At 42.2% G+C, this 24,390-nt stretch overlaps 1 protein-coding gene across 8 annotated transcripts in view; it reads left to right on the top strand.

The window, feature by feature from the left end:
* Window positions 1–24,390, top strand: part of ntng1a (netrin g1a) — a 386,861-nt gene that overhangs the window by 274,697 nt on the left and 87,774 nt on the right. Inside the window, exon 4 of one of the 8 annotated variants that reach the window (XM_060922685.1) lies at window positions 20,574–20,580. The exons of 6 other annotated variants lie outside the window; for them this stretch is intronic. In XM_060922685.1, the coding sequence (XP_060778668.1) occupies window positions 20,574–20,580 (7 nt within the window). Of the gene's footprint in view, window positions 1–19,428; window positions 19,458–20,573; window positions 20,581–24,390 lie in introns of all 8 variants that reach the window. One more of the 8 variants, XM_060922687.1, reaches the window with a different exon arrangement.

Below are 24,390 nucleotides of genomic sequence, written 5' to 3'. Positions count from 1 at the left end.
CTTTTCATGTCATTCCAAGCATTCTGATTGGCCTGTTTTTATGGTGTTCCAAGCATCCTGATTGGCCCCTTTTCATGGCATTCCAAAGATTCTGATTGGCCCCTTTTCATGGCATTCCAATCATCCTGATTGGCCCCTTTCATGGCATTCCAATCATCCTGACTAGCCCCTTTCATGGCAGTCCAAGCATTCTGATTGGCCTGTTTTTATGGTGTTCCAAGCATCCTGATAGGCCCCTTTTCATGGCATTACAAAGATTCTGATTGGCCTCTTTCATGGCATTCCAATCATCCTGATTGGCCCCTTTTCATAGCATTCCACGCATCCTGATTGGCCCCTTTTTTATGGTGTTCAAAGGATTCTAACTGACCCCTTTTTATGGCATTCCAAGCATCATGATTTGCTGCTGTCTTGAAGCATTCCAATTATCAACTTTGGCCACAGGCTTCTGTCCTCCTAGGCATCCTGATTGGCTGCTGTTTGGAAGCATTCTAAGCATTATGATTGGTGTTCATGCTGTGCTCATACAAGCATGCTGATTGACCCCCATGTGCCGTGGCATTTGAAGGGAAGTGACTAGTTGTCATGCCATTTCATTCCATGTGTCAGGATTGGCTGTAGTGTCATGGCATTTTGAGCATCCTGATAGGCCTCTGTTTTTAAGTCTCAGAGTTTTTAAGGTCAGTGACTGGTCACCTGTCGTGGCAGTCCAAGCACGATGAGAGACTTCCATATCATGGCATTCCAAAGGTCGAAAATTCAATGAGTCTTCAGATGTATCTGGAGATCTACTTCCAGAAGACGTAGTTCCAGAGCTGAACCCAGCCTGGTTGTCTGGAGCAGGTGTGTGGATTAGAGCAGAAACTGATGATGTCTGGGAACAGGTTCAAGGATGAGTGGTTTAGGGCTGTAGAACTTGACTAAATGACAGCTAGACCTTCAGGCACTGTATATATGAGTTCAGTATCATTGTATCCATATGCTATGTGGTCACGCTGCATATTTATTGTTTTAAGGATGCTGGATAAATGAGGCTATTATTTTTTACCTCATTAAGCTAACTACATAGCACAGACCTCTGGAAATACAGACATTTAAACTGAGAAGTATTAAAAAATGAAATAAAAAATTCTTTGAGGCTGGGCTTGGCCTCGGTGTCACTAATGCCTCTGGGTGTACCGTTTTATGTCTGAGCTGCAACGGCTGAGAGAAAAAATCCATAATCTAATAATGCCATAAAACAGCCGAGTCTATATCTGTCCTCTCAGAATAAAAACGATTCACATCTTGGGTAAAAAAAAAATAAATAATAATAATTCTCTTGCACTGGTTGTAATTTTTAAACCAATTACTACCAAACGGTGCTTTTTTTTTCCGGATACGGAAGGTGGATGTGGGAGGAAATTATACAAAAATATTAATCGAGAGAACTCTTTTATGTTACATATCTGCTGGTCTGAAGCAGAAAGTTCAAAGATGATACACACAGGAAAGTGTGTAGTGTCTGTTAGTGGACAAGGGTGGAAAAAGAAAGAAGAGAGAAAGAAGGAGGTATCAGTGTCTACCCTTCCTGCAGGGAAGCCATGTTTGTGCTCCGTGTTGGAGAATGTGAAGAAGAGTGATGGGTTTGTAAATTAGCCGCGACAGGCCATTTCTGTAGGGGAAGTGAGGAAAGTGCCGACATTTTGTCTCAAGCCTTATAACACACTGTTCTATAGAGACAGAGATGCTCCGTCTTTCTCATATCCTGGATTTTTTCAAAAAAAGGAGGACTTATAACGTTCGCCTTGGACTTTATTTCACTGCTGTTTTCAGGATGAACAGGCTAGGGTGCACAAACTTTTGAAACACAGAAACTGTACAGCAAACTGCTTTTAGAGATAGCCTATGAGTTACAAGTATGAAGTACATGAGTCTAGTCTTGATGTGTTTTATGAAGTGGTGTTCGCTAACGATTACAGTTATTTATTTATTAAAGAATGACATGGCGTCATTTTTATCCATTTATACTTGATGTGAAATATGTTAGTTCCTGTTTTGACCTACGCCATAGCAGCTGTCTACAGCCGAGAATGATCATGCTAGCTGTATTTTTTTGTGTCGTAATGAATAAATAAATAAATAAATAAATAAATTACTTGGGGCGGCACGGTGGTGTAGTGGTTAGCGCTGTCGCCTCACAGCAAGAAGGTCTAGGTTCGAGCCCCATGGCCGGCGAGGGCCTTTCTGTGCGGAGTTTGCATGTTCTCCCCGTGTCCGCGTGGGTTTCCTCCGGGTGCTCCGGTTTCCCCCACAGTCCAAAGACATGCAGGTTAGGTTAACTGGTGACTCTAAATTGACCGTAGGTGTGAATGTGAATGGTTGTCTGTGTCTATGTGTCAGCCCTGTGATGACCTGGCGACTTGTCCAGGGTGTACCCCGCCTTTCGCCCGTAGTCAGCTGGGATAGGCTCCAGCTTGCCTGCGACCCTGTAGAACAGGATAAAGCGGCTAGAGATAATGAGATGAGATGAGATAAATTACTTGGTTTCATTAAAAAAATGGAAATAAAAAAAAATCGGGAAACATTTTCCATCCTTCGATCATACCGTGTTGTTGTTACAGCTTTATCTCTGAGTGGTACAGAGCGCTGATACTGGAGACTCCTTCCATAAACACATTCCTTCCTACAGCAAACATCACCATAGCAACAATTCGATTGACACCTTTGTTAATCTGTTTATGTAGAGCGTCCACAGTGAATGTCCCTGTAAATGAGCCATTGATGATGATGATGTTCATCCTTCGGGGTCGAAGATGACCAATGACTTCAATTTGGTGGGTTGCGGTTGTGGGTCCGAAGGTGACTGATGAGGCCAATCCGGGCTTTGAAGGTATGCCCACATGTTGGGCACGTGTGGGTAGGTGCTGTAGTGGGAGTGGTGATAGTTCGAGCCTTCCGCGCAGCTCATTTGTTCTGGGCCTCGGTGATGTGTTTCGTCTATTGTGGGGGCATAAGCACTAATCAACATTGCGTTCTTCTTGCCTCCAAGTGGGAGCTGAAGTGTCATCGTTGATGCCCTTTGGGAGTTTGGCAAGTTTCTGGGCGGGGTGGGACTTTACAGCAAATCCAACACCTGCCTCTCACCATTCACTGCTGCTACGACCACCTCCAGAAGAAGGAGTAACCACCACCACGTTCCAGGAGCTGGCCCTTATAGCTGTTACTAGAGAAACAGAGGTGTTACTATAGAAATTATAACGTATTCAAATGAGCACATTAATTATACATAAACCTGCAATTTGCAGCTGCACTACTGTCATGGCTGCTGTTCTAGAAATTTAATTAATTAAAGAACCCAGGAAACCGCTACGTCACACAGAAACATTCAGCTGAAATCTCCCAGGGGATGAGATTTATTTTGAGAAATGTGCTGTAAACGCGCTGTAATCAAATCACCCCTCAGGTACCCCAGCATGGTGATGCACGACAGTTTAAAAAGAGATAAGAAATAAATTCCACACTGGACAGAGGAAGATGATGTGTTCAGCATCAGTGATGAGGACAGAAGTGCATTTGCATGAGTGTGCACTGAAGGAATAATTCATGGCTCTCGTTAACCATTACACGAGTCATTGAAATGAAATTCACACACAAACTGAAGACATATTTTATCCAAATTAAGCAAGCGCATCTGCTTATGAGAAGAAAAAAAACAGCACGGCCTAATCGAGTAAAACGGGTTCGAGTTTGTTTCTCCTGAGTGAGCCGCGTGCCTGTAATTCAGTTAATCATTTTAATTTATTCATTCGAAAATAATTCAGTTCCGAATGAAAGATGAGAGGAATTGTTTTATTTGGCTTGAGAGTAAAATAAAAGGGGTGTAAATATTTTGATAAGTAATTGAATGCACTGCTTGGTGTAATCTGAATACATTATACCACGAATTCTGATTGGTCAGAAAAGAAAGTGTTGATTAATTTTCCTCTATCAGCATCCAGACCATCAGTAAAGGGTTGGATGCCTTATTCAGAGGCACTTCAGCCATTGCAGGGAATTGAACCAGCAACCTTTTGGTCCTAAAGCTGCTTTTCTAACCATTAGGCCATGGCTTGCTCACAGGGACTTGTAGACGAGTCGAAGGTATCAAACCGTTCTCGTCACGTGGTCTCAGTGTGATATGAAAGGAGCTGTTGTCAGTCACATCTGGAGCTGACGGAGGCAGTGAGAGTGAGTGATGGTTCACCCTCACATCACACTGAATTCTGGGCTTTAATTAGCACACATTAGAGCGGAGAGGCAGATGTCAGGCCGGTTCCTGCTATCGTCGGACATTCATGAATCTCACAGTGCCGCTTTGACACAAATGTGTCTCACTGTTCTCTTTTAGAAGCAAATCTCATGAGAAGTGGAAGAAGAGTGACACAGAAGAAGAGGCAGCAGATTTACTTCCAAATGAATGTAAAATGCTAACAGTGGAAAGGGTGTTTTGAGCTGTTGCTACGGCGATACCGGAGAGACCAGAGAACTAGGTGTATCTAGGCTTTTTCAGTTAAAGGACTGAACTCAGACCAAATGCAAAGAAAATTCACCTGATTCTTTGAAAGTGAAAGGATTCAGGATGTGAAAGATGGTAGTGGTTCCTTTTACCTCTAGCTACAGAGGATGGAAAAAGTGGCACGGTGGTGTAGTGGTTAGAACTGTTGCCTCACACCAAGAAGGTTCCGGGTTCGAACCTCATGGCCGACAGGAACCTTTTGGTGTGGAGTTTGCATGTTGTCTGCATGGGTTTCCTCCAGGTGCTCTGGTTTCCCCCACAGTTTAAAGACATGCAGATTCGGTGCAATGGGGCCACTGTAATTGGCGCAAGCTGTTGTGGTTTCCCATGCCATGATGTATGTACATATATAGATCTTCCTATGGCAAAAGCTAAATAAAAGTCTACACACCCTGTGAAATTTACAGATTTTTTTTTTGCTATGTAAAAAAATTAAACCATGATAAATCATATCAAACCTTTTTACACCTTTACTGTAGTGTTGGAGTCAAGACCATCTAAACTGAGAGCAAGTCATGACCGAGACCAGACTGTATCGAGACCAAGTCAAGACCAAGACTTTGAGGGGTTCAGATCAAGTCAAGACCAAGACCAAGGCAGGGCTAGACCGAGTCAACACCAGGACCAGACCGGGGGTGTTGAGGGGTGACAGGCATTAACTGTAATGAAAATTTCAAATTAGCAATGAGTCACTTTATTGGTTGCATTTGAAGCAGGAAATTTTACATCCAGGCGGCACGGTGGTGTAGTGGTTAGCGCTGTCGCCTCACAGCAAGAAGATCCGGGTTCAAGCCCCGTGGCCGGCGAGGGCCTTTCTGTGCGGAGTTTGCATGTTCTCCCCGTGTCCACGTGGGTTTCCTCCGGGTGCTCCGGTTTCCCCCACAGTCCAAAGACATGCAGGTTAGGTTAACTGGTGAATCTAAATTGACTGTGAGTGTGAATGGTTGTCTGTGTCTATGTGTCAGCCCTGTGATGACCTGGCGACTTGTCCAGGGTGTACCCCGCCTTTCACCCATAGTCAGCTGGGATAGGCTCCAGCTTGCCTGCGACCCTGTAGAACAGGATAAAGCGGCTAGAGATAATGAGATGAGATTTTACATCCAATCACAGTAACAATGTTAACAAATAAATCAGAGAATGCACAGGCAATTTAGTGACATCCCTACAATCATGGTCTTGACCGGTCTTGAAATAATATCCAGAGTCCTCTATGTTCAAGACTGAGACAAGACCGAGTAAAAACGTGGTCGATTCCAAGACAAGACAGAGACCTTCAAAAAGTAGTCTCGAAGCCGATCTCAAGTACTACAACACTCCTTTAATGTGATAGAACAAAATGCAAATAAAAAAACAAATGAACATTTCAGGGGAAAAGAGAAAAGCTTATATTCTGAGAAAATAAAGTACCTTTAGGGGTACAGTGGCTTGTAACTGGGGCAGTACCCTCTAAGGTGCTTATTTGTATCCTTTATATACTGCTTGGGACTATATGGTGGTGCAGTGGTTAGCACTGTCACCTCACATCAAGAAGGTTCTGGGTTCAAACCTCATGGCTGACGGGGCCTTTCTGTGTAGGGTTTGCATGTTCATCCTGTATCTGCATGGGTTTCTTCTGGGTGCTCTGGTTTCCCCCAAAGACATGCAGATTAGGTAAAATACCCAGCCACTGGGGGTGTACAATAGGGTCTGTAGTGCTGGTCCCTATCCTGGATAGGTTGGGGAGGGTTGCATCAGGAAGGGCTTCTGGCATAAAACCTATGCCAAATCAAATATCAAATCAGAGCAGATCCACTGTGGTGACCCCAAACATATGAGAGCAGCTGAAAGAAGATGTACTGTTTTGGAGCATATATGTATCTTTTTGGCCCTCAAAAAGTACACATAGTTACCTTGAGGTCCAATAATGAGCCCTAGGGGGTATGTTAGTGTAAATTGTACCTTAGAGGACAGAAATGGACTCCTACTGTACCCCTATACACTCTGAATTGGCCTAGTGGTAGCATGTTTGCCTCCTAACCAAGATATCACAAGTTGTACCTGTGGTCAGGTCATACCAAAGACCATTATGAAAATGGTACCTACTGCCATCTGGCGAGGCGCTGCAATACAAATGTGAGTAGGGAGTCAAACTCTTGTGCTTACCAGAGGACGACCCACCCACCCCCACTGTAACCCTAGTTATGCAAGAGGCTGAGGGCTATAGAAACAAAGATCAGTGCTGTCCAATGCATCTCAGGGGCTTGGTTGGATGGAGTCTCCCATCCAACCGAACTTCCTTGGAAGACCAGGTCCTGGCACAGGAGGGGCTTTACGTTTTTAACTGTACCCCTATACAGTGTAGAACAATCTGGGTATGTGGTACAAGTATGCACACTCTTTTATAATGGATCATGTGACTGAGCTCAGAATTAACCTATCACATTTAAACTCACATTTAAAAGTAATTATCATACATCTCAATAACATGATTCTGATTAACCTCAAATAAATATCAGCCTTTTCTGTAGGACATCATCTTGCTTTCATTTGTCTGCTGTACACAGACTTACAAAGCATGTCCAGGATCTCTTTGTTTGCAGTGACAGCTTAAAGATGCTTCCTGTATGAAGAAACTAATATCTCTGTCAGTGTTCAGATGGGATTTTGGCTCATTCTTCTACACAAACAAACAGTGTTTAAATGAAATGCTGAATCTTCAGTGATCTTCAGTTCATTCTACATGTTTTCCATTTGGGGTTAAGTGAATTAATGATCGAGCCATTCCACACCTTTATTTTCTTCCCATGGATCCACCTGAGTGTCTCTTTTGCAGTATGTTTTGGATCATTGTCCTGCTGAGGATCAAAACCCACCCACGTCTCATCCTCATCCTCCTACTGGATGGCAAGAGATTCTTCTCACAAATTTTCCAGAACGAGACCCCATTCATTTTCCCTTTGATAATTTGGATCCTGTTGGTGCCATGAGAAGAGAAACAGCCCAAGACCATGATGCATGATGCTCCACCTCTGAACTTTACTGTAGGTCTTGTTTTTGGTCTTGTCTGACCACACAACATTCTCCTGGTATCTACAGCTTCTCAAGCAAACTTCAAAGAAGTTCTAACATACCTTTTCTTCAATAATGGAGTCTTCTGGAGTAATGGAGAGAGAATGGAGACTGTGGCTGTGCTGCTTGTTTTCTCTGAGAGAACTCCACCCACTGCTTCCAGATCTTTCTAGAGCTCTTTTCAAGTGCTGCATAGCTCTTGGGCTGACCTTCTGACTAACGTTCTGACTGCCTGGTTGGAAATTTTATGAGGATCTCCTGTGCATGGCTGGTTGATGGTTGAGTGAAATTCCTTCCACTTGGAGATAAAGGTCATGATGGTGCTCAGAGGAACATTTAGGAGTTGAGAAATATATCGGTATCCGGTGTCATTGCTGTGTTGCTCAATAATCGTGTTCAGAAGGTCTTGGGAAAGTAAAACCTTATGATATTTGCGTGTATGTTTTTTTTTTTCCTCATTGTAACTGGGGCATTAATTTATGTAAAACTCCAGCACTGTTATTAACACGTCTGTCTCAGAGGCCATGGCATCCATCTTGTCTTCCTCTCAGCTCTCTGTGTATTATGTCCTTTATCTCATTATTCAGTTTGTTCAGCTTAACATTTCCACCTGCTGAGCGTCGTCTCTCTCCATCACCTCACTGCTCTCTCTCTCTCTCTCTCTCTCTCTCTGTCTCTCTGTTCCCAAGACACGTCTGTGTTTGTTTTCATGTCTCCATATCTTCCTCTGTGCAGTAATCTCTCTTTCAAATATTTGTTTTTTCGGTCTTTGCTGGAGCTCGGCTCTGAATCTTCTCAGATTTTACGCTTGTACACCTCTAACACAAATCCATTCTCCGTAAACACTGGAATAATAACACGGCATTTTGGAGGGAATTTGAGATCAATCATAATTATTGTTTATAAAGTGCTGAATTTAAAAAATCCCATTCATCGCTGCTGTGAATGATTTTTATTTTCAGTTTGTAAAGCTTTAAAAGAGATGGAGCTGATGCTTGATGAAATTGTATGCGATTAAAGTATTGTACTTCTTCCCACTCCTTTTTCGAACAATGTGCGGTGTTTTGTAATGTCTTAGCTCTTTATGTTATTTTTTTTTTAATTTCTCATTTTCTTTCTTTTGTATGTAAAAATAGTTACATACATTTTTTATACATGTTCGAAATAAATAAATTCATTCATTCATTTATTTTATGCGTAACATTTTCATTCAATTGATCACATGACCGGACGTGTTCACATTTTTGTAAAATGCTTTATAAAGCAGATACAGTTATCATATATGGTGTTTATAATAATAGTTAAAGAGTATATTATTGATATCATCCATACAGGAGATGAAAATGTAAGCCCTGGATTGATCATTAATCACTGGGATAACACCGTGTCACGGTGTAGTAGACTGTTACTGAAAATGTACCTGAAAGTATGACAGTCTATTCGGGCCATTGATAAACAAACAAACATGGAGCTGGGGGAGGGGTTAATATTTTGAGCAAAAAAATTCTAAGATTAAAGTTGAAAATTTACAAGCAAAATACAAAACAAAACCAAAAACTTGTTTCCCAGCTTCCTGTCTGCAGTGCATTCTGGGAAATGTAGTTGAAAATTTCTTGCTGCTTTATTCTTCCAAAGAGGAAAGATTGCATTTCCTACACATAGTTTTCACTGACGTCACAGCATTCCGGGGAACGCCCTCCAGCTGCCATCTTGTGGGTCAAACAAAACGGACCATCGCCATTACCGGCTATGTTATCTCGGACGAATTTATGAAGTTATATAGTCAGTTTTCTAAAATAAAGATCAATGTCGGCAAAATCAAGCAAACAGAAGTATATAGATACATGAGACGACATCTCACGACAATGGTATGCAGCCAAACTGGCCTTGATTGGGGGAATTGACCCCTACGAAGTGGACAAAGATGCATTTTCAAGTGACTATGCAGGGCTGCCATCCATATCGTACCCTGATATTGTGAACTATTTCGTGAATACTAAAAGCGCCTACACACTTGACGACCTCAAAGCATACAAGTCACTGGAGTCATACAATTATTTTGTCTGTGGCTGGGTCCGTGAAGTCCACCATATAAAAACAAGTGACAGTCGTGTCCTAATTACAGCCAAGGTATGTAAACATTGGAATTTTAGAGCTCTCAACACTGCATATAAATATATGTGTGTGTATAATATCGAGTTGATTTAAGACAAATTTTACATCCATTAGTGGTATTACAGTACCATGTCAGTGTACAATGTAAACGTACACTCAGCGATTCCAGTTAGGCATTCTCCAGAGATTGTTTACATGATGTTTTGGTTTCCAAAAACAAATTTAACACAATTGATTGTTTATTTAAACAACTTACCACTTATAAAATGATCGGAGCAGACTTTGCTGTGTTTGGAAGGCTGATAATCCTTGCGGTTGATTCTCGCAAGCCATAGATTTCTCCTTTGTATGCTGAGTTTGTTTGCTCGCCTTCATGCTCCCGTACAGCAGGACTTCCATAAAAGCTCCGCTTGACGTCATCATCTGACCTATTATGACAGCCGTGAATACAACAGGTGTGCACCATTGCTAGCTTTAAATAGCCTGCTTGGGTTCTTTTGAAGACTTTGTACTCGCGCGTTACAATGTGTGCTGAGTGACCCGTACAGTAAGCTTGACCCACAAGGTGGCCGCCACTAGGGAATCCCCGACTCTGTGATGTCATGTGCAAACTATGTATAACTCTCGGCTCAGCCGTTTCAAACTAATAGAGATTATGAGATGAGAAGAACCCACACACTGAAGTAACAGGAAAACGCTCTCACCCAATCATTATATATTTACAATATAAACAGCTAAGACAAAAAAAAGGAAATGGATAGTAGGATTCACCTACTGTTGCATCCAGGAAGTGCAACAACCAATCATGTTCTTCTCACATCCCAGCTACAGTGCATTCTGGGAAATGTAGTTGAACATCTCTTAGTGCTTTATTTAAATAATATTGGCTGGTGTTGAGTGGTCGATCAGATATATTCCATTCAGCTAGCGTCATACTGAACGAATCGAAGACGAGGAGCTGAATGGAATATAGCTGGTGTAGTGTTCATCAGTAGTGTTAGTGAATGCTAATAAAGCGGTCAAACCCGTGCTATCGAGAGCAAATAGCACAGGCTAACAACAGAGAAGCTAAGATTTCTGTCTCTAGACTCTTCTTCCATGCTGCAGGCTCGCTACAGTATTTTTCACTCAGACTTAAGTATTAATGAATGAACCCTTTATTGTCACTGTTTCCGGTGAAACTGACCATCAGCCTGTCCTTACAGAGGGGGAACAGGACAGGGAGACAGGGATAAAAGAAAAAGAAACACAGTAGTAACATGAGGAAAGATGAGGAAAAAAAGAACACCCCCCCCCCCCCCACTATGCTCCTATCAGGAGTACAGTGTGGGAGCATTTAAAAAACCTCCGCACAAGCACACAATAACACAAGTACACTTTAAAACATGGGACTTGAGGGGGGGAAAGGGGGGAAGGAGGGAGCAATCAGGGGTGGGGGGAAGGGGGTAAGAGGGGAGGGGAGGAGGTAGAGGTAACCCAGCGCAAGCAAGCAGCTGTCCGCTCCTGCAGCCATGCAAGCGGCGCTGGTCACGCACCCGCTTGTCACACTGGGGGTGAAAAACGGCGATCGCGGAAAATTGGGGAAGGAATGCGAAGAATGCGAGAGTGTCTCCCAGCAGTGACCTTCTGGGGGAAATGTTGCCCCAGCAACAGCCTTGATCAAGGCCGGTGCTGTTCAGGGAGCCAAATGTCGATAAGATAGAGATTGTTTGGTCTTTCGAACAGACACAGTCTTTACACGTCCACACCACTCGTCCATATCTGTCCATTTTGTCCATATCTGTCCATTTCTGTCCATTCTGTTCAATTCAATTCCATTTGGTCTCCGAAATACTTATTCCTTGCAAAGCTGAAAACATCTCCAAGATGACAACCATGTTGTGGTTCAAGTTCTATAGCCACAGTCTGAGTGCCGACAGTTTTGCCCACCGCTTTAATCATATCGGGCAGCTTTGTCGGGCTTTGAACAACTGTCACCGTTGTCTGATTTCCTCGATGTACCAGGGCAATGCCTAATCCAATCAGCAAAAGTCTGGTAATCATGGTTCCGAATAGGTAGATATCTCCAATGTCCTCCACAGATGTTCCGGTAGGACAGGTGGGTTCCCCCGAACCCAGAAACTGTGTCAATTTCATTAGGAGACCAGTTTATCAAATCCATGCTTTTTAGTTTAGAAATTCAATGCGGAGAGAGTCTCTCAAAAAAAAAGTATAGGCAAACGAGACGAAACAAAGAGCACAAGCAGGAAGGAGAGGAGAGGAGAGCAGACAAATGAGAGCAGAGAAATATTAATTTCCCTGTGTAATTTACTGAGTTACTTTTAACCCTCTGGGGTCTGAGGGTATTTTCTGGCACTCTAATGATTTTGGTATGCTCTGATTTTGTTGTCAATTTCAACAAATCTAAGCAGTATTTTCAAAGTCATATGACTTTTTTATATTCAGCACAAGTTCAGCTACAATAATATCCATATAGTATATATGTCATGATTGTACTTGAAAAAAATAACAGATAAATGAAGATGTTGTAAAAAACAGTTTTAGAACTGTGTTGGAATGTGTGAAAAAAACATGACCTTACCCATTCTGTCGAACCGTTTTGGTCACTTGAGGTGATTCTGTTCAGTCTTAGGAATAGATCAAGCACAAAAACTTAAATCTGCTCCATTGATTTGGACAATTAACTGGCCATCAAAAAATGTATGTCCTATTGTTTTGGGATAAAGGGTTGGCAGTGGGAGGGATATTCAATGAGGAGAGTAAAAAATTCCATTCCATTCAATGAGAAGAGTGAAAACCCTTCCCACTGCCAACTCTTAATCCCATCAGGTCAAGTCCCAATGTGTAAGGTCATGTTTTTCACACATTCTAACACAGTTCTAAAACTGCTTTTTATAACACATTCATTTATCTGGTACTTGACTTGATTCAGTCTGTCTTGAAATTAACTCTTGTACTATATTACTCAGTTCAGAGTGAAAACCAACTCTGTTATACAATTACTCTGTAATTTTGCTCCCACTCCAACTTTAAATTTTACTCTCTAAACTCAAAATAGAGCAAAATTAACTATTTTTGAGGAAAATACGTTTAACGCTGGAAAAATTGCTCAGTCATTTTTCCTGTGTCTGCACTATAGTGCATGCATATCAACCAATCTGCTCATCAGAAATAGAAGAAATATTACACTTACTTGAGTTGATGTTTGGCTGGATCAAGTCGAAGAAAAAAAAGGCACTACTCATCATGAGTGTCGCAGTTCTCAAGTTTGAATTGAATCGCTGTCCTGAATCATCCGAAGCATATAAAATCCACATGCCATCTTGCAGCAAGTTTTACCTCCAAATAGCCTAAACTATGTCTGGCAGATTTTATCCTGTTTACAGTGGGCATTCCCACCATGAAAGAGAAACCAATCGAAACTGAAAGAGTGAAAGTGATTATCATGCGTTACCATGGGAATAGTCTTTTATGAATGTGTACAATAAGTGTGTGCTCAGCACTCCGACTCCGGTATGACTGAGTAAGGTGACAAGTTTTATGTTTCATCTAATTTAGGTAATTTAAAAACTATAATATTATTTGGCAGTGGGCACATAGGAAAGTGTAAAATCTCTGTCAATGTTTTTATCATGCTTGTATGATAAAAACTTGCAAAGATATTTATCTAAACACATAATCTACTCATCCTAAACCTGACGAGCTTCACCGGAGAAGCTCTCGACTCCAGAGGGTTAAAGCAAACAACTTGCCCAGACAAATGCATGGCAGTCAGATTAAAACTGTGTGTACTCATTAATGTGGAGCAGTTCCTTCAAGTCCAGAGATGTTTATTTACAGTGGTGCTTGAAAGTTTGTGAACCCTTTAGAATTTTCTATATTTCTGCATAAATATGACCTAAAACAACATCAGATTTTCACACAAGTCCTAAAAGTAGATAAAGAGAACCCAGTTAAACAAATGAGACAAAAATATTATACTTGGTCATTTATTTATTGAGAAAAATGATCCAATATTACATATCTGTGAGCGGCAAAAGTATGTGAACCTCTAGGATTAGCAGTTCATTTGAAGGTGAAATTAGAGGCAGGTGTTTTCAATCAATGGGACGACAATCAGGTGTGAGTGGGTACCTTGTTTTATTTAAAGAACAGGGATCTATCAAAGTCTGATCTTCACAACACATGTTTGTGGAAGTGTATCATGGCACGAACAAAGGAGATTTCTGAGGACCTCAGAAAAAGCATTGTTGATGCTCATCAGGCTGGAAAAGGTTACAAAACCATCTCTAAAGAGTTTGGACTCCACTAATCCCCAGTCAGACAGATTGTGTACAAATGGAGGAAATTCAAGACCATTATTACCCTCCCCAGGAGTGGTCGACCAACAAAGATCACTCCAAGAGCAAGGCGTGTAATAGTCAGTGAGGTCACAAAGGACCCCAGGGTAACTTCTAAGCAACTGAAGGCCTCTCTCACATTGGCTAATGTTAACATTCATGAGTCCACCATCAGGAGAACACTGAACAACAATAGTGTGCATGGTAGGGTTGCAAGGAGAAAGCCACTGCTCTCCAAAAAGAACATTGCTGCTCATCTGCAGTTTGCTAAAGATCACATGGACAAGCCAGAAGGCTATTGGAAAAATGTTTTGTGGATGGATGAGACCAAAACAAAATTTTTTGGTTTAACTGAGAAGCATTATGTTTGGAGAAAGGAAAACACTGCATTCCAGTATAAGAACCTTATCCCATCTGTGAAACATGGTGGTGGTTGTATCATGGTTTGGGCCTGTTTTGCTGCATCTGGGCCAGGACGGCTTGCCATCATTGATGGAACAATGAATTCTAAATTATACTAGCGAATTCTAAAGGAAAATGTCAGGACATCTGTCCATGAACTGAATCTCAAGAGAAGGTGGGTCATGCAGCAAGACAACGACCCTAAGCACACAAGTTGTTCTACCAAAGAATGGTTAAAGAAGAATAAAGTTAATGTTTTGGAATGGCCAAGTCAAAGTCCTGACCTTAATCCAATGGAAATGTTGTGGAAGGACCTGAAGCGAGCAGTTCATGTGAGGAAACCCACCAACATCCCAGAGTTGAAGCTGTTCTGTACGGAGGAATGGGCTAAAATTCCTCCAAGCCGGTGTGCAGGACTGATCAACAGTTACTGGAAACGTTTAGTTGCAGTTATTGCTGCACAAGGGGGTCACACCAGATACTGAAAGCAAAGGTTCACATACTTTTGCCACTCACAGATATGTAATATTGGATCATTTTCCTCAATAAATAAATGACCAAGTATAATATTTTTGTCTCATTTGTTTAACTGGGTTCTCTTTATCTACTTTTAGGACGTGGGTGAAAATCTGATGATGTTTTAGGTCATATTTATGCAGAAATATAGAAAATTCTAAAGGGTTCACAAACTTTCAAGCACCACTGTATGTTACATTTCTGGAAGAAGTCTCCAGTGTCAGAGGTAAAGCTGTAACTTTAAGTTTTCCGACATCTTCAGAATCGGAACAGATGAGTTTACGCTGTACGGGTTCTTGGTAACATGACAAACTATTTTTTTTTGTCTTATTATCTTTAAGAGAAAGAAAAGGAAGGGCGGCACGGTGGTGTAGTGGTTAGCGCTGTCGCCTCACAGCAAGAAGGTCCGGGTTCGAGCCCAGTGGCCGGCGAGGGCCTTTCTGTGCGGAGTTTGCATGTTCTCCCCGTGTCCGCGTGGGTTTCCTCCGGGTGCTCCGGTTTCCCCCACAGTCCAAAGACATGCAGGTTAGGTTAACTGGTGACTCTAAATTGAGCGTAGGTGTGAATGTGAGTGTGAATGGTTGTCTGTGTCTATGTGTCAGCCCTGTGATGACCTGGCGACTTGTCCAGGGTGTACCCCGCCTTTCGCCCGTAGTCAGCTGGGATAGGCTCCAGCTTGCCTGCGACCCTGTAGAACAGGATAAAGCGGCTACAGATAATGAGAAAGAAAAGGAGATGCTGGAGAGCGAGCGATAGCTGCTATAGCATAAGTGAGAAGCAAAGCTACAGGACGTTGTTCCACAACATGAAAGGTGACTCGTGAGTGAAACATAAAAATTACAACATATTCAGATTGCTGTGGTGTAAGAGGAATAAAGCACTGTACGGTGTGTTGTTACTGGTGTTCATCACCCCTCCCTGATGTTGATCAGAGTGTAACTTGTTTGAGGGTCGAGGCTGAGACTCCTGAGAGAGAGAACACAGAGAGGAAGTGATGATTTAACTTCCTGTTGATTAACAGAAATGATTCTGAGAGCTGTTTTAGTTTGTGGACATTAATAGAAATGTCCTTTTCGATGAAATCCTGCTGTAGTCCAGAGTGTGTGGAAATCTTTAGGGATGAATAAGCCCCGCCCCTGACCCCGCCTCGACCCAGTGAGCCATGCAGTTCGAGCTGGAGCTTTCTCATTGTGTGATTTTACTCGTGAGGGAAGCAAACGGTGGATGACTGAAGCAGTGTGTCGGTGGCGGATCGTCACGTCCGCGCCTCTCACCTGCCATTACAGAAGCACGACGGATCGCCAGGAGACTCACACGGCCCCGAAAAAGTAATTACTCACTTCGCCTGAGGTAGAAATTTAGGATTTAGGAGATAAGGCTTCGTGGATCGTGCGGAAGGAGACGAAACAGATGAGACAAACAGAAGTGAAGGTCACATCTCACCACACACACAGTTGTAATGAGGCCAGCAGGTATTCTCCTCGCGTCTGCAGTGACACGCCTCTCAGAGCCGCCATGTCTCGTCCCTGCATTCCTGCTCTCAGTGACTTTTCCAATCAGAAGTCCAGAGCATGCTGGGAAATTCAGGACGTGTTATTTTGTCCCTGTCTGGGTTAATCGTGTCCGATCAGCCTCTGGGAGAGACGCTGAAAAATGGGCTGTCACCACGACATGTGTTTCGAGCGTGTGTGTGTGTGTGTGTGTTGGGGGGTTGAATTTGTACAGTTTCTATAGCAACACAGCAGTACGATGTATTGTAAAATCCCAAATTGATCTGATTCAATCTGAAACTGATGAAGCCTGATAGAACATTAAACCCACAGTAAATAAACTCTCATTAGTGAGATGAGTTCCGTCTCTATAACGACCTCTACGAGCTGATTATAAACTGAAGCGAGTGAATCCTGACTGTATGATGGAGTGTATGAACCACTTACGTAGTGTGTGCCACGCCTTCTGTATTAATCCCCTCCCTCTAAACTCATTACACTCGTTATCTGTGTGTGTTATTACTCAGGGCTTAATGAGGGAATAAACCTGGAAGGAAAGATCGAATAAAGGAGGAAACGCTAAAGAACTGATAAAGCACTAAATACTGATTAAACACTGATTAAACACGGGTTAAACACGGGTTAAAGGGATTGTGGGCCAAAACACACACAGAGACTCCGAGCACCAGAGACTCAGGTCTGATAATGTGTGATGTCGTGTTCCCCTGTCCACACTGTCCCCTTATCCTACAGCCCCCCCCCCCCCCCCCTCTCTCTCTCTCTCTCTCTCTCTATATATATATATATATATATATATACACACATCTGTCTCTCTCTCTTTCTGTCTCTCTCTCTCTCTCTGTGTATATATATATATATATATATATATATATACACACATCCACACATCTGTCTCTCTCTCTCTCTCTCTCTCTCTCTATATATATATATATATATATATATATATATATATATATATATACACACATCCACACATCTGTCTCTCTCTCTTTCTGTCTCTCTCTCTCTCTCTGTGTATATATATATATATATATCTGTCTCTCTCTCTCTCTCTCTCTCTGTATATATATATATATATATATATATATATGGGCGGCACGGTGGTGTAGTGGTTAGCGCTGTCGCCTCACAGCAAGAAGGTCCTGGGTTCGAGCCCCGGGGCCGGCGAGGGCCTTTCTGTGCGGAGTTTGCATGTTCTCCCCGTGTCCGCGTGGGTTTCCTCCGGGTGCTCCGGTTTCCCCCACAGTCCAAAGACATGCAGGTTAGGTTAACTGGTGACTCTAAATTGACCGTAGGTGTGAATGTGAGTGTGAATGGTTGTCTGTGTCTATGTGTCAGCCCTGTGATGACCTGGCGACTTGTCCAGGGTGTACCCCGCCTTTCGCCCGTAGTCAGCTGGGATAGGCTCCAGCTTGCCTGCGACCCTGTAGAAGGATAAAGCGGCTAGAGATAATGTGATGTGATGTGATGTGATATATATATATATCTGTCTCTCTTTCTGTCTCTCTCTGTCTCTCTCTCTCTCTATATATATATATATATATATATGTCTCTCTTTCTCTCTCTCTCTCTCTCTCTCTCTCTATATATATATATATATATATATATGTCTCTCTCTCTTTCTGTCTCTCTCTTTCTGTCTGTCTCTCTCTTTCTATCTCTCTCTCTGATGACTCAGTTTGCACCTATCGTGTGTGTGTTTGTGTATATGTCCGTCCTCCTCCTCTTTCTCCTCCTTTTCCTCCTGCTTCTGCCCACATCTCCTTCCCTCTTTTTTCCTCCTTCTTCTCCTCCCTGTCTTCCCCTCATCCTTCTCTGCCATCACACCTCTTTTCTTACTCTGCTCTTTCTTTTCCTCCTCTTCTTCATTCTCTTTTCCTCATTTTCCTGCCTACCATTCTTTTCTCCGTCTCTTTCCTCCTCCTCCTTCCTCCTCCTCCTTGGCCTCTTGCTTCTTCACCTGCTTGTTCGTCTCTTCACATCTTCCTTCACTTCTTCTTTCTGTTCTTCTCAGCTCTTACTTCCCCCTCCTCCTTCTCTCTCGCTTCTTCTCCTCCTTCAGCTTTTGTCTTTTCTTTTAATTGTTTCTGCTTTGCTTCATTTGTCCTCCTTCACATCTCCCATGTTCTTTTATTCGTCCTTTAAGTTACTCATCTTTTTCGTCCTGCTTCCTCTTTATGTTCTTCTTCCCCGTGTTCTTCTCCTTTACATTTTTTCTTCTCATTTATTTTCTCTCCTTCATCCTCTTTCTGACCTTTACCTTCTCCATCTTTTCCTTCTCATTTACTTGCTTTCTCTTTTTTCTTTCTCTTCCTCTTTTTCCCTCCTCCTCATGATCGTCATTATTTTCTCACTTCTTCTCTTCTTTCATTCTTCTCCTCTTTTTTGTCACTCACGTCTTCATTCCATTCTTCTCTTTCTTCCACTGACCACCATCTCCTCCATCGTTCCCTTCTTCTCCTCTGTTCCTCTCCTTCTTAAACCTTCCTTTGTGCCGCCTTTGTTTTCTCCATCTTTTTCACCTTCTCATCTTCTTCTCCATGTTCCTTCTTTGTTTTCTTCTTCTCCTCCTTTCTCTTTCACTTTTTCATCCATCATGTAAATGTCTGACTTCTTTCCCTTCTCCTTTACTTGCTCCATCTTTTTCTCTGTCTTTCTCTTCTTTTCCTTCTCCGCATCTTCCTCCATGTTCTCTCACTTCTGCTCTACCTTCTCCTTTTTTTCATTTCCTCCTGAATAAACTCCTGCACTCATCTTCGCCTTCTCTTTCTTCCTCCATCACATCTTCCTGTTTCCTTCTTCTCCATCGTCTCCTTTCTCCTTCTTGTCTTTCTTCATCTTCTTGTTGTCTTCCACCTCATTTTTGCTTCTCCTTTCTTCACTCCTATCCTCCTTCTCCTCCTCATTCCTCAGTCCATTATTTTCCTCACTGTTCAGAGAGAGAGCTGGATGAAAAGAGCGAGGCTTCCAGCTCCCTCTCACGTCCCCGTTTGTTCCTCCTCCGACTTGCTCTGCAGGAGATGATGCTGAAATGAACATCATGCACACTTGCTCTTGTTCCTTTTTTTTGTCTTTTTTCTCCACCTTTTTTTCATTTGCATTTGTTTGTTCTGCTCTTGTTTATTTATTTATCAGTGATTCTCGTTTCTTGTATAATCCATGAGCCTGCGCTTTCTGATGGTTGACATTTTCCCTTTCACGCTCAGTTTTTTTCTGACAGGTGAAGAAAAGCATTTGAGTTTCGAAGTCAGCGATTCAGCATCACAGAAAGCCAGAGAGTCGTGATGTGATTTGTGATGTGATGTGACCTCATATTTTATCTACAGCAGACCATTGTGTGTGCGCGTGTGTGTGTGAGATATTGCACCAATGTAACACCTTCACCAATTTAAAAAAATCACCATTTTTGTTTTTATTTTCTGAAATAAATAATAATAATAATAATAATAATAATAATAATAATAATAATAATCGTCTGTCCTGTGCAAATTCAACCATACAGTTTTCAAAAGCGCCATATAGCCCTATGAAAATCCATGACCTTAAGTTTGACATTTCAAAATCATTCAAGGTCAAAGGTCATGGTGCCAAATGAAAGCCCATATGGCACTTCCTATAAGTTGATAACGGTAAATATCTGTCTACCATCAACCGTTTTCAAGTTACAGCCCTCTGAAAATCTGTGACCTTGAGTTTGACCTTTCATGGTCACTCAAGGTCAAAGATCATGGTGCTAAATGAAAGGCCATATGGGAGTTCCTATATGCTCATAATAGTAAACATCTGTCTATCGGCAACAGTTTTTGAGTTATAATGGAAAATATGTTATTTTAACCAATAGCCTTGACCCCCTTGACCTTTAACCCCAACCTCTATGGAGATTGTCCAAGCTACCCCATCATGTAGCATATGGTTGGAAGCAGAATTGAAAGATGCATGTTTTGGTTTTGGTTTCAAGTCAAAATGATGAATTTGAAGAAAGTTATCGCAAATAAAAAAAAAACGATTTTGACCTTTCCGGTGACCTTGACCTTGACCCGATTACCCCCAAAATTTAATCAGGTAATCTACGGACTATTGCCCATTTACCCTGAAAATTTGAAGTCAATCAGTGCAACCGTCTAGACGCTAGATTGTTAACAGACAGACAGACAGACAGACAAACAAACAAACAAACAGACAAATTGCACTGATTACAATACCTCACCGCACTTACTACATCGTAGGTGGGTAATAATAATGTATAAAAATAAATATACCCATAATAAAAATTATTTTATTTTATTTTTTATTATACCAACAGAAAGCCTGTACAATATACACTACCGTTCAAAAGTTTGGGGTCACCCAGACAATTTTGTGTTTTCCATGAAAAGTCACACTTTTATTTCCCACCATAAGTTGTAAAATGAATAGAAAATATAGTCAAGACATTTTTCTGGCCATTTTGAGCATTTAATCGACCCCACAAATGTGATGCTCCAGAAACTCAATCTGCTCAAAGGAAGGTCAGTTTTATAGCTTCTCTAAAGAGCTCAACTGTTTTCAGCTGTGCTAACATGATTGTACAAGGGTTTTCTAATCATCCATTAGCCTTCTGAGGCAATGAGCAAACACATTGTACCATTAGAACACTGGAGTGAGAGTTGCTGGAAATGGGCCTCTATACACCTATGGAGATATTGCACCAAAAACCAGACATTTGCAGCTAGAATAGTCATTTACCACATTAGCAATGTATAGAGTGGATTTCTGATTAGTTTAAAGTGATCTTCATTGAAAAGAACAGTGCTTTTCTTTCAAAAATAAGGACATTTCAAAGCGACCCCAAACTTTTGAACGGTAGTGTAATTGCAATTATAATAAAAAAAAAAAAGTTTAAATTGTTGTTAAGGGTAAGTTTCTGTTGAGTCAATGAATAACATAACAGTTTCCACAACTGTGACTTGTTTGATTGGAATCAGTGTCTGTGTATAAATAGTCAATGAGTTTCTTAGCTCTTGGGAGACCTCTGTACATAAAAAAATAAATAAATGAAAAATTTTTTTAAAAATTTGAAAAATGAGTTAATTCATCCAAATGCCTGTCGGAAGAGGATTGTTTTTAACCAGGCTTGTAGTGCTCGAGTCCGAGTCGTGCCCTAATTTTAAGGACTCGTGACTTGACTTGGACTTGAGCACTGATGACTTGGACTCATGCATTAACTGCATTCGGACTCGTAAATTGGAGACGAGGACTCTGATTTTTTTTCTTTATTTTTTCTAACATGCCATAATAATTTGGCATAATATATTTATATTTGGGCGGCACGGTGGTGTAGTGGTTAGCGCTGTCGCCTCACAGCAAAAAGGTCCGGGTTCGAGCCCCGTGGCTGGCGAGGGCCTTTCTGTGCGGAGTTTGCATGTTCTCCCCGTGTCCGCGTGGGTTTCCTCCGGGTGCTCCGGTTTCCCCCACAGTCCAAAGACATGCAGGTTAGGTTAACTGGTGACTCTAAATTGACCGTAGGTGTGAATGTGAGTGTGAATGGTTGTCTGTGTCTATGTGTCAGCCCTGTGATGACCTGGCGACTTGTCCAGGGTGTACCCCGCCTTTCACCCCTAGTCAGCTGGGATAGGCTCCAGCTTGCCTGCGACCCTGTAGGACAGGATAAAGTGGCTACAGATAATTCATTCATTCATTCATTATCTCTAGCCGCTTTATCCTTCTACAGGGTCGCAGGCAAGCTGGAGCCTATCCCAGCTGACTATGGGCGAAAGGCGGGGTACACCCTGGACAAGTCGCCAGGTCATCACAGGGCTGACACATAGACACAGACAACCATTCACACTCACATTCACACCTACGGTCAATCCAGAGTCACCAGTCAACCTAACCTGCATGTCTTTGGACTGTGGGGGAAACCGGAGCACCCGGAGGAAACCCACGCGGACACGGGGAGAACATGCAAACTCCACACAGAAAGGCCCTCGCCGGACCCGGGGTTCGAACCCAGGACCTTCTTGCTGTGAGGCGACAGCGCTAACCACTACACCACCGTGCCGCCCGCTACAGATAATGAGATGAGATATTTATATTTATATCTACATTAATGTTTGTACTAATTTCATGTAAGACTGTCACACCTGTGAGCCTTGGCACGTGCATCAGATAGACTCTCGAGAGTGCTCCGGACAGCGCACATACCAAGCGGACTCTCGCACGCACCATAAACAACTCGCACCTGCACAGGATTAATGCGCAATCAGCATGCTGATATAAAAACTGTGAAAACACACTTATTTTGTGAAGTATTGAGTTGCGTTCCTGACACATTACCGAGCCTTATTTCCTTGTTTGGTTTCCTGATCCCTGATTTCCTGTTTCTCGTCTTTGATACTGCCGAGTCTACGATAGCCTGTTTGTGCCTTGCTTGACCTATTGTCTGTTTCACCGTTTTACGATTTTGCCTGCCGTTCTGGATTGTTTACCATCTTCACTTGTATTAATAAACACACCTTCTGCACTTACATCCGTCTCCCAACCATCTCTGACAGAATACTTCACACTCCCTGATAAAGAGAAGCACATTCACCTGTTCATACATCATGTTCAGGAACCAACTAATGTTAATGGCACTGAAACAAACACCATCAAATGGTGCGGCTGGAGTCTTGGACTCAACTCGGACTCGACTTGGCTCAATAGTAGACTCGACTCGACTCGAAATTTTCTTTAATGACTTGGACTTAAACACTGGGGACTTGAGACTGGACTTGGACTCGAGGTTTAGTGACTCAACTACGGTACAACACTGTTTTTAGCTTATTCTTGAAAACATTACAATCATCGGTGCATCTGAGGTCATTTGGCAAAAAGTTCCATAGTTTCAGTACAGTAGCCATAAAGACTCCGTTACCGTGAGTAGGCTGAGTTCTAAAGTTCAGCACTGACAGGAGGAACTTCTTGTTGGAGCCAAGACTATAAACTGAGTTAGCCTTAAAAGTTCGCAAGCTAGAAAGATACTCTGGGGCCATATTATTTAAAAGTGATGATGATAGCCTTAACATCTGTCCTAAACTTAACTGGAAGCAAATGCAAATCATAAAGATGTGGTGTATTATGGTAGAACCAAGGCGCATGGTATAGAACCCAAGCAGCTGCATTTTGCACGCGTTGTAGCTTTGCTATCAAGTTCCTCGTTAGTCCATATCAGAGTCCATTACAATCAGCCTGCTGATGAGAAAAGCATGTACCAGCCTTTCTGTAGATTCTCTGCTGAGGTATTTCCTGATCCTTCTGATGTTGTGTAGGTGGTAAAATGAACTTTTGCAAGTTTTTGTGATGTGTGTGCTGAGACTGAAGGTCCTGTCAAACCAGACTCCCAGGTTCCTGACAGGATCACAAGTGGGTTGGATCTCAAATTCGCCTACTGTCAGGCTGGTCGTGCCGACTTTCTCCAGCTGCATCTTGGTGCTGATTGTCATAAACTCGGTTTTATCATTGTTGATCAGCAGTCTGTCCCTTATCATCCACTCATGTACAGTATGTCCTGCAAACAGGTGTCCATTGCAGAGATGGCTGTGTTCTGTGGCGTACTGTCATCTGGTCTGAACACAAGAGTTGTGTATCGTCTGCATAACAGTGAACACTAGGTAGATGGTGGCTGATGATAGTGAACAGCTTACTACTGTAGTGTTCACAGAAAACAGCAAAATGTAGTAACTTTGAAGAAGACTTTCAGCTCCGCCCACTTCACAATCACATCATATGTACTGTATATTCCTCAAAACCTTGTTTCCTGATACTATATACTGAAATGTACTGTATATCATCATCATCATCATCATCATCATCATCTTCATCATCATCATCAGCAGCAGCAGCAGCTACAGTACACATCAATTTCCTTTATAAACTTTAATCATGAACAACACTAACTGGG

The sequence above is a fragment of the Neoarius graeffei genome, chromosome 5 (assembly GCF_027579695.1).
Source record: "Neoarius graeffei isolate fNeoGra1 chromosome 5, fNeoGra1.pri, whole genome shotgun sequence".
NCBI lineage: Eukaryota > Metazoa > Chordata > Actinopteri > Siluriformes > Ariidae > Neoarius > Neoarius graeffei.
Note: the sequence above shows the minus strand (reverse complement) of the source record. Positions and strands in the feature narration are given on the sequence as shown.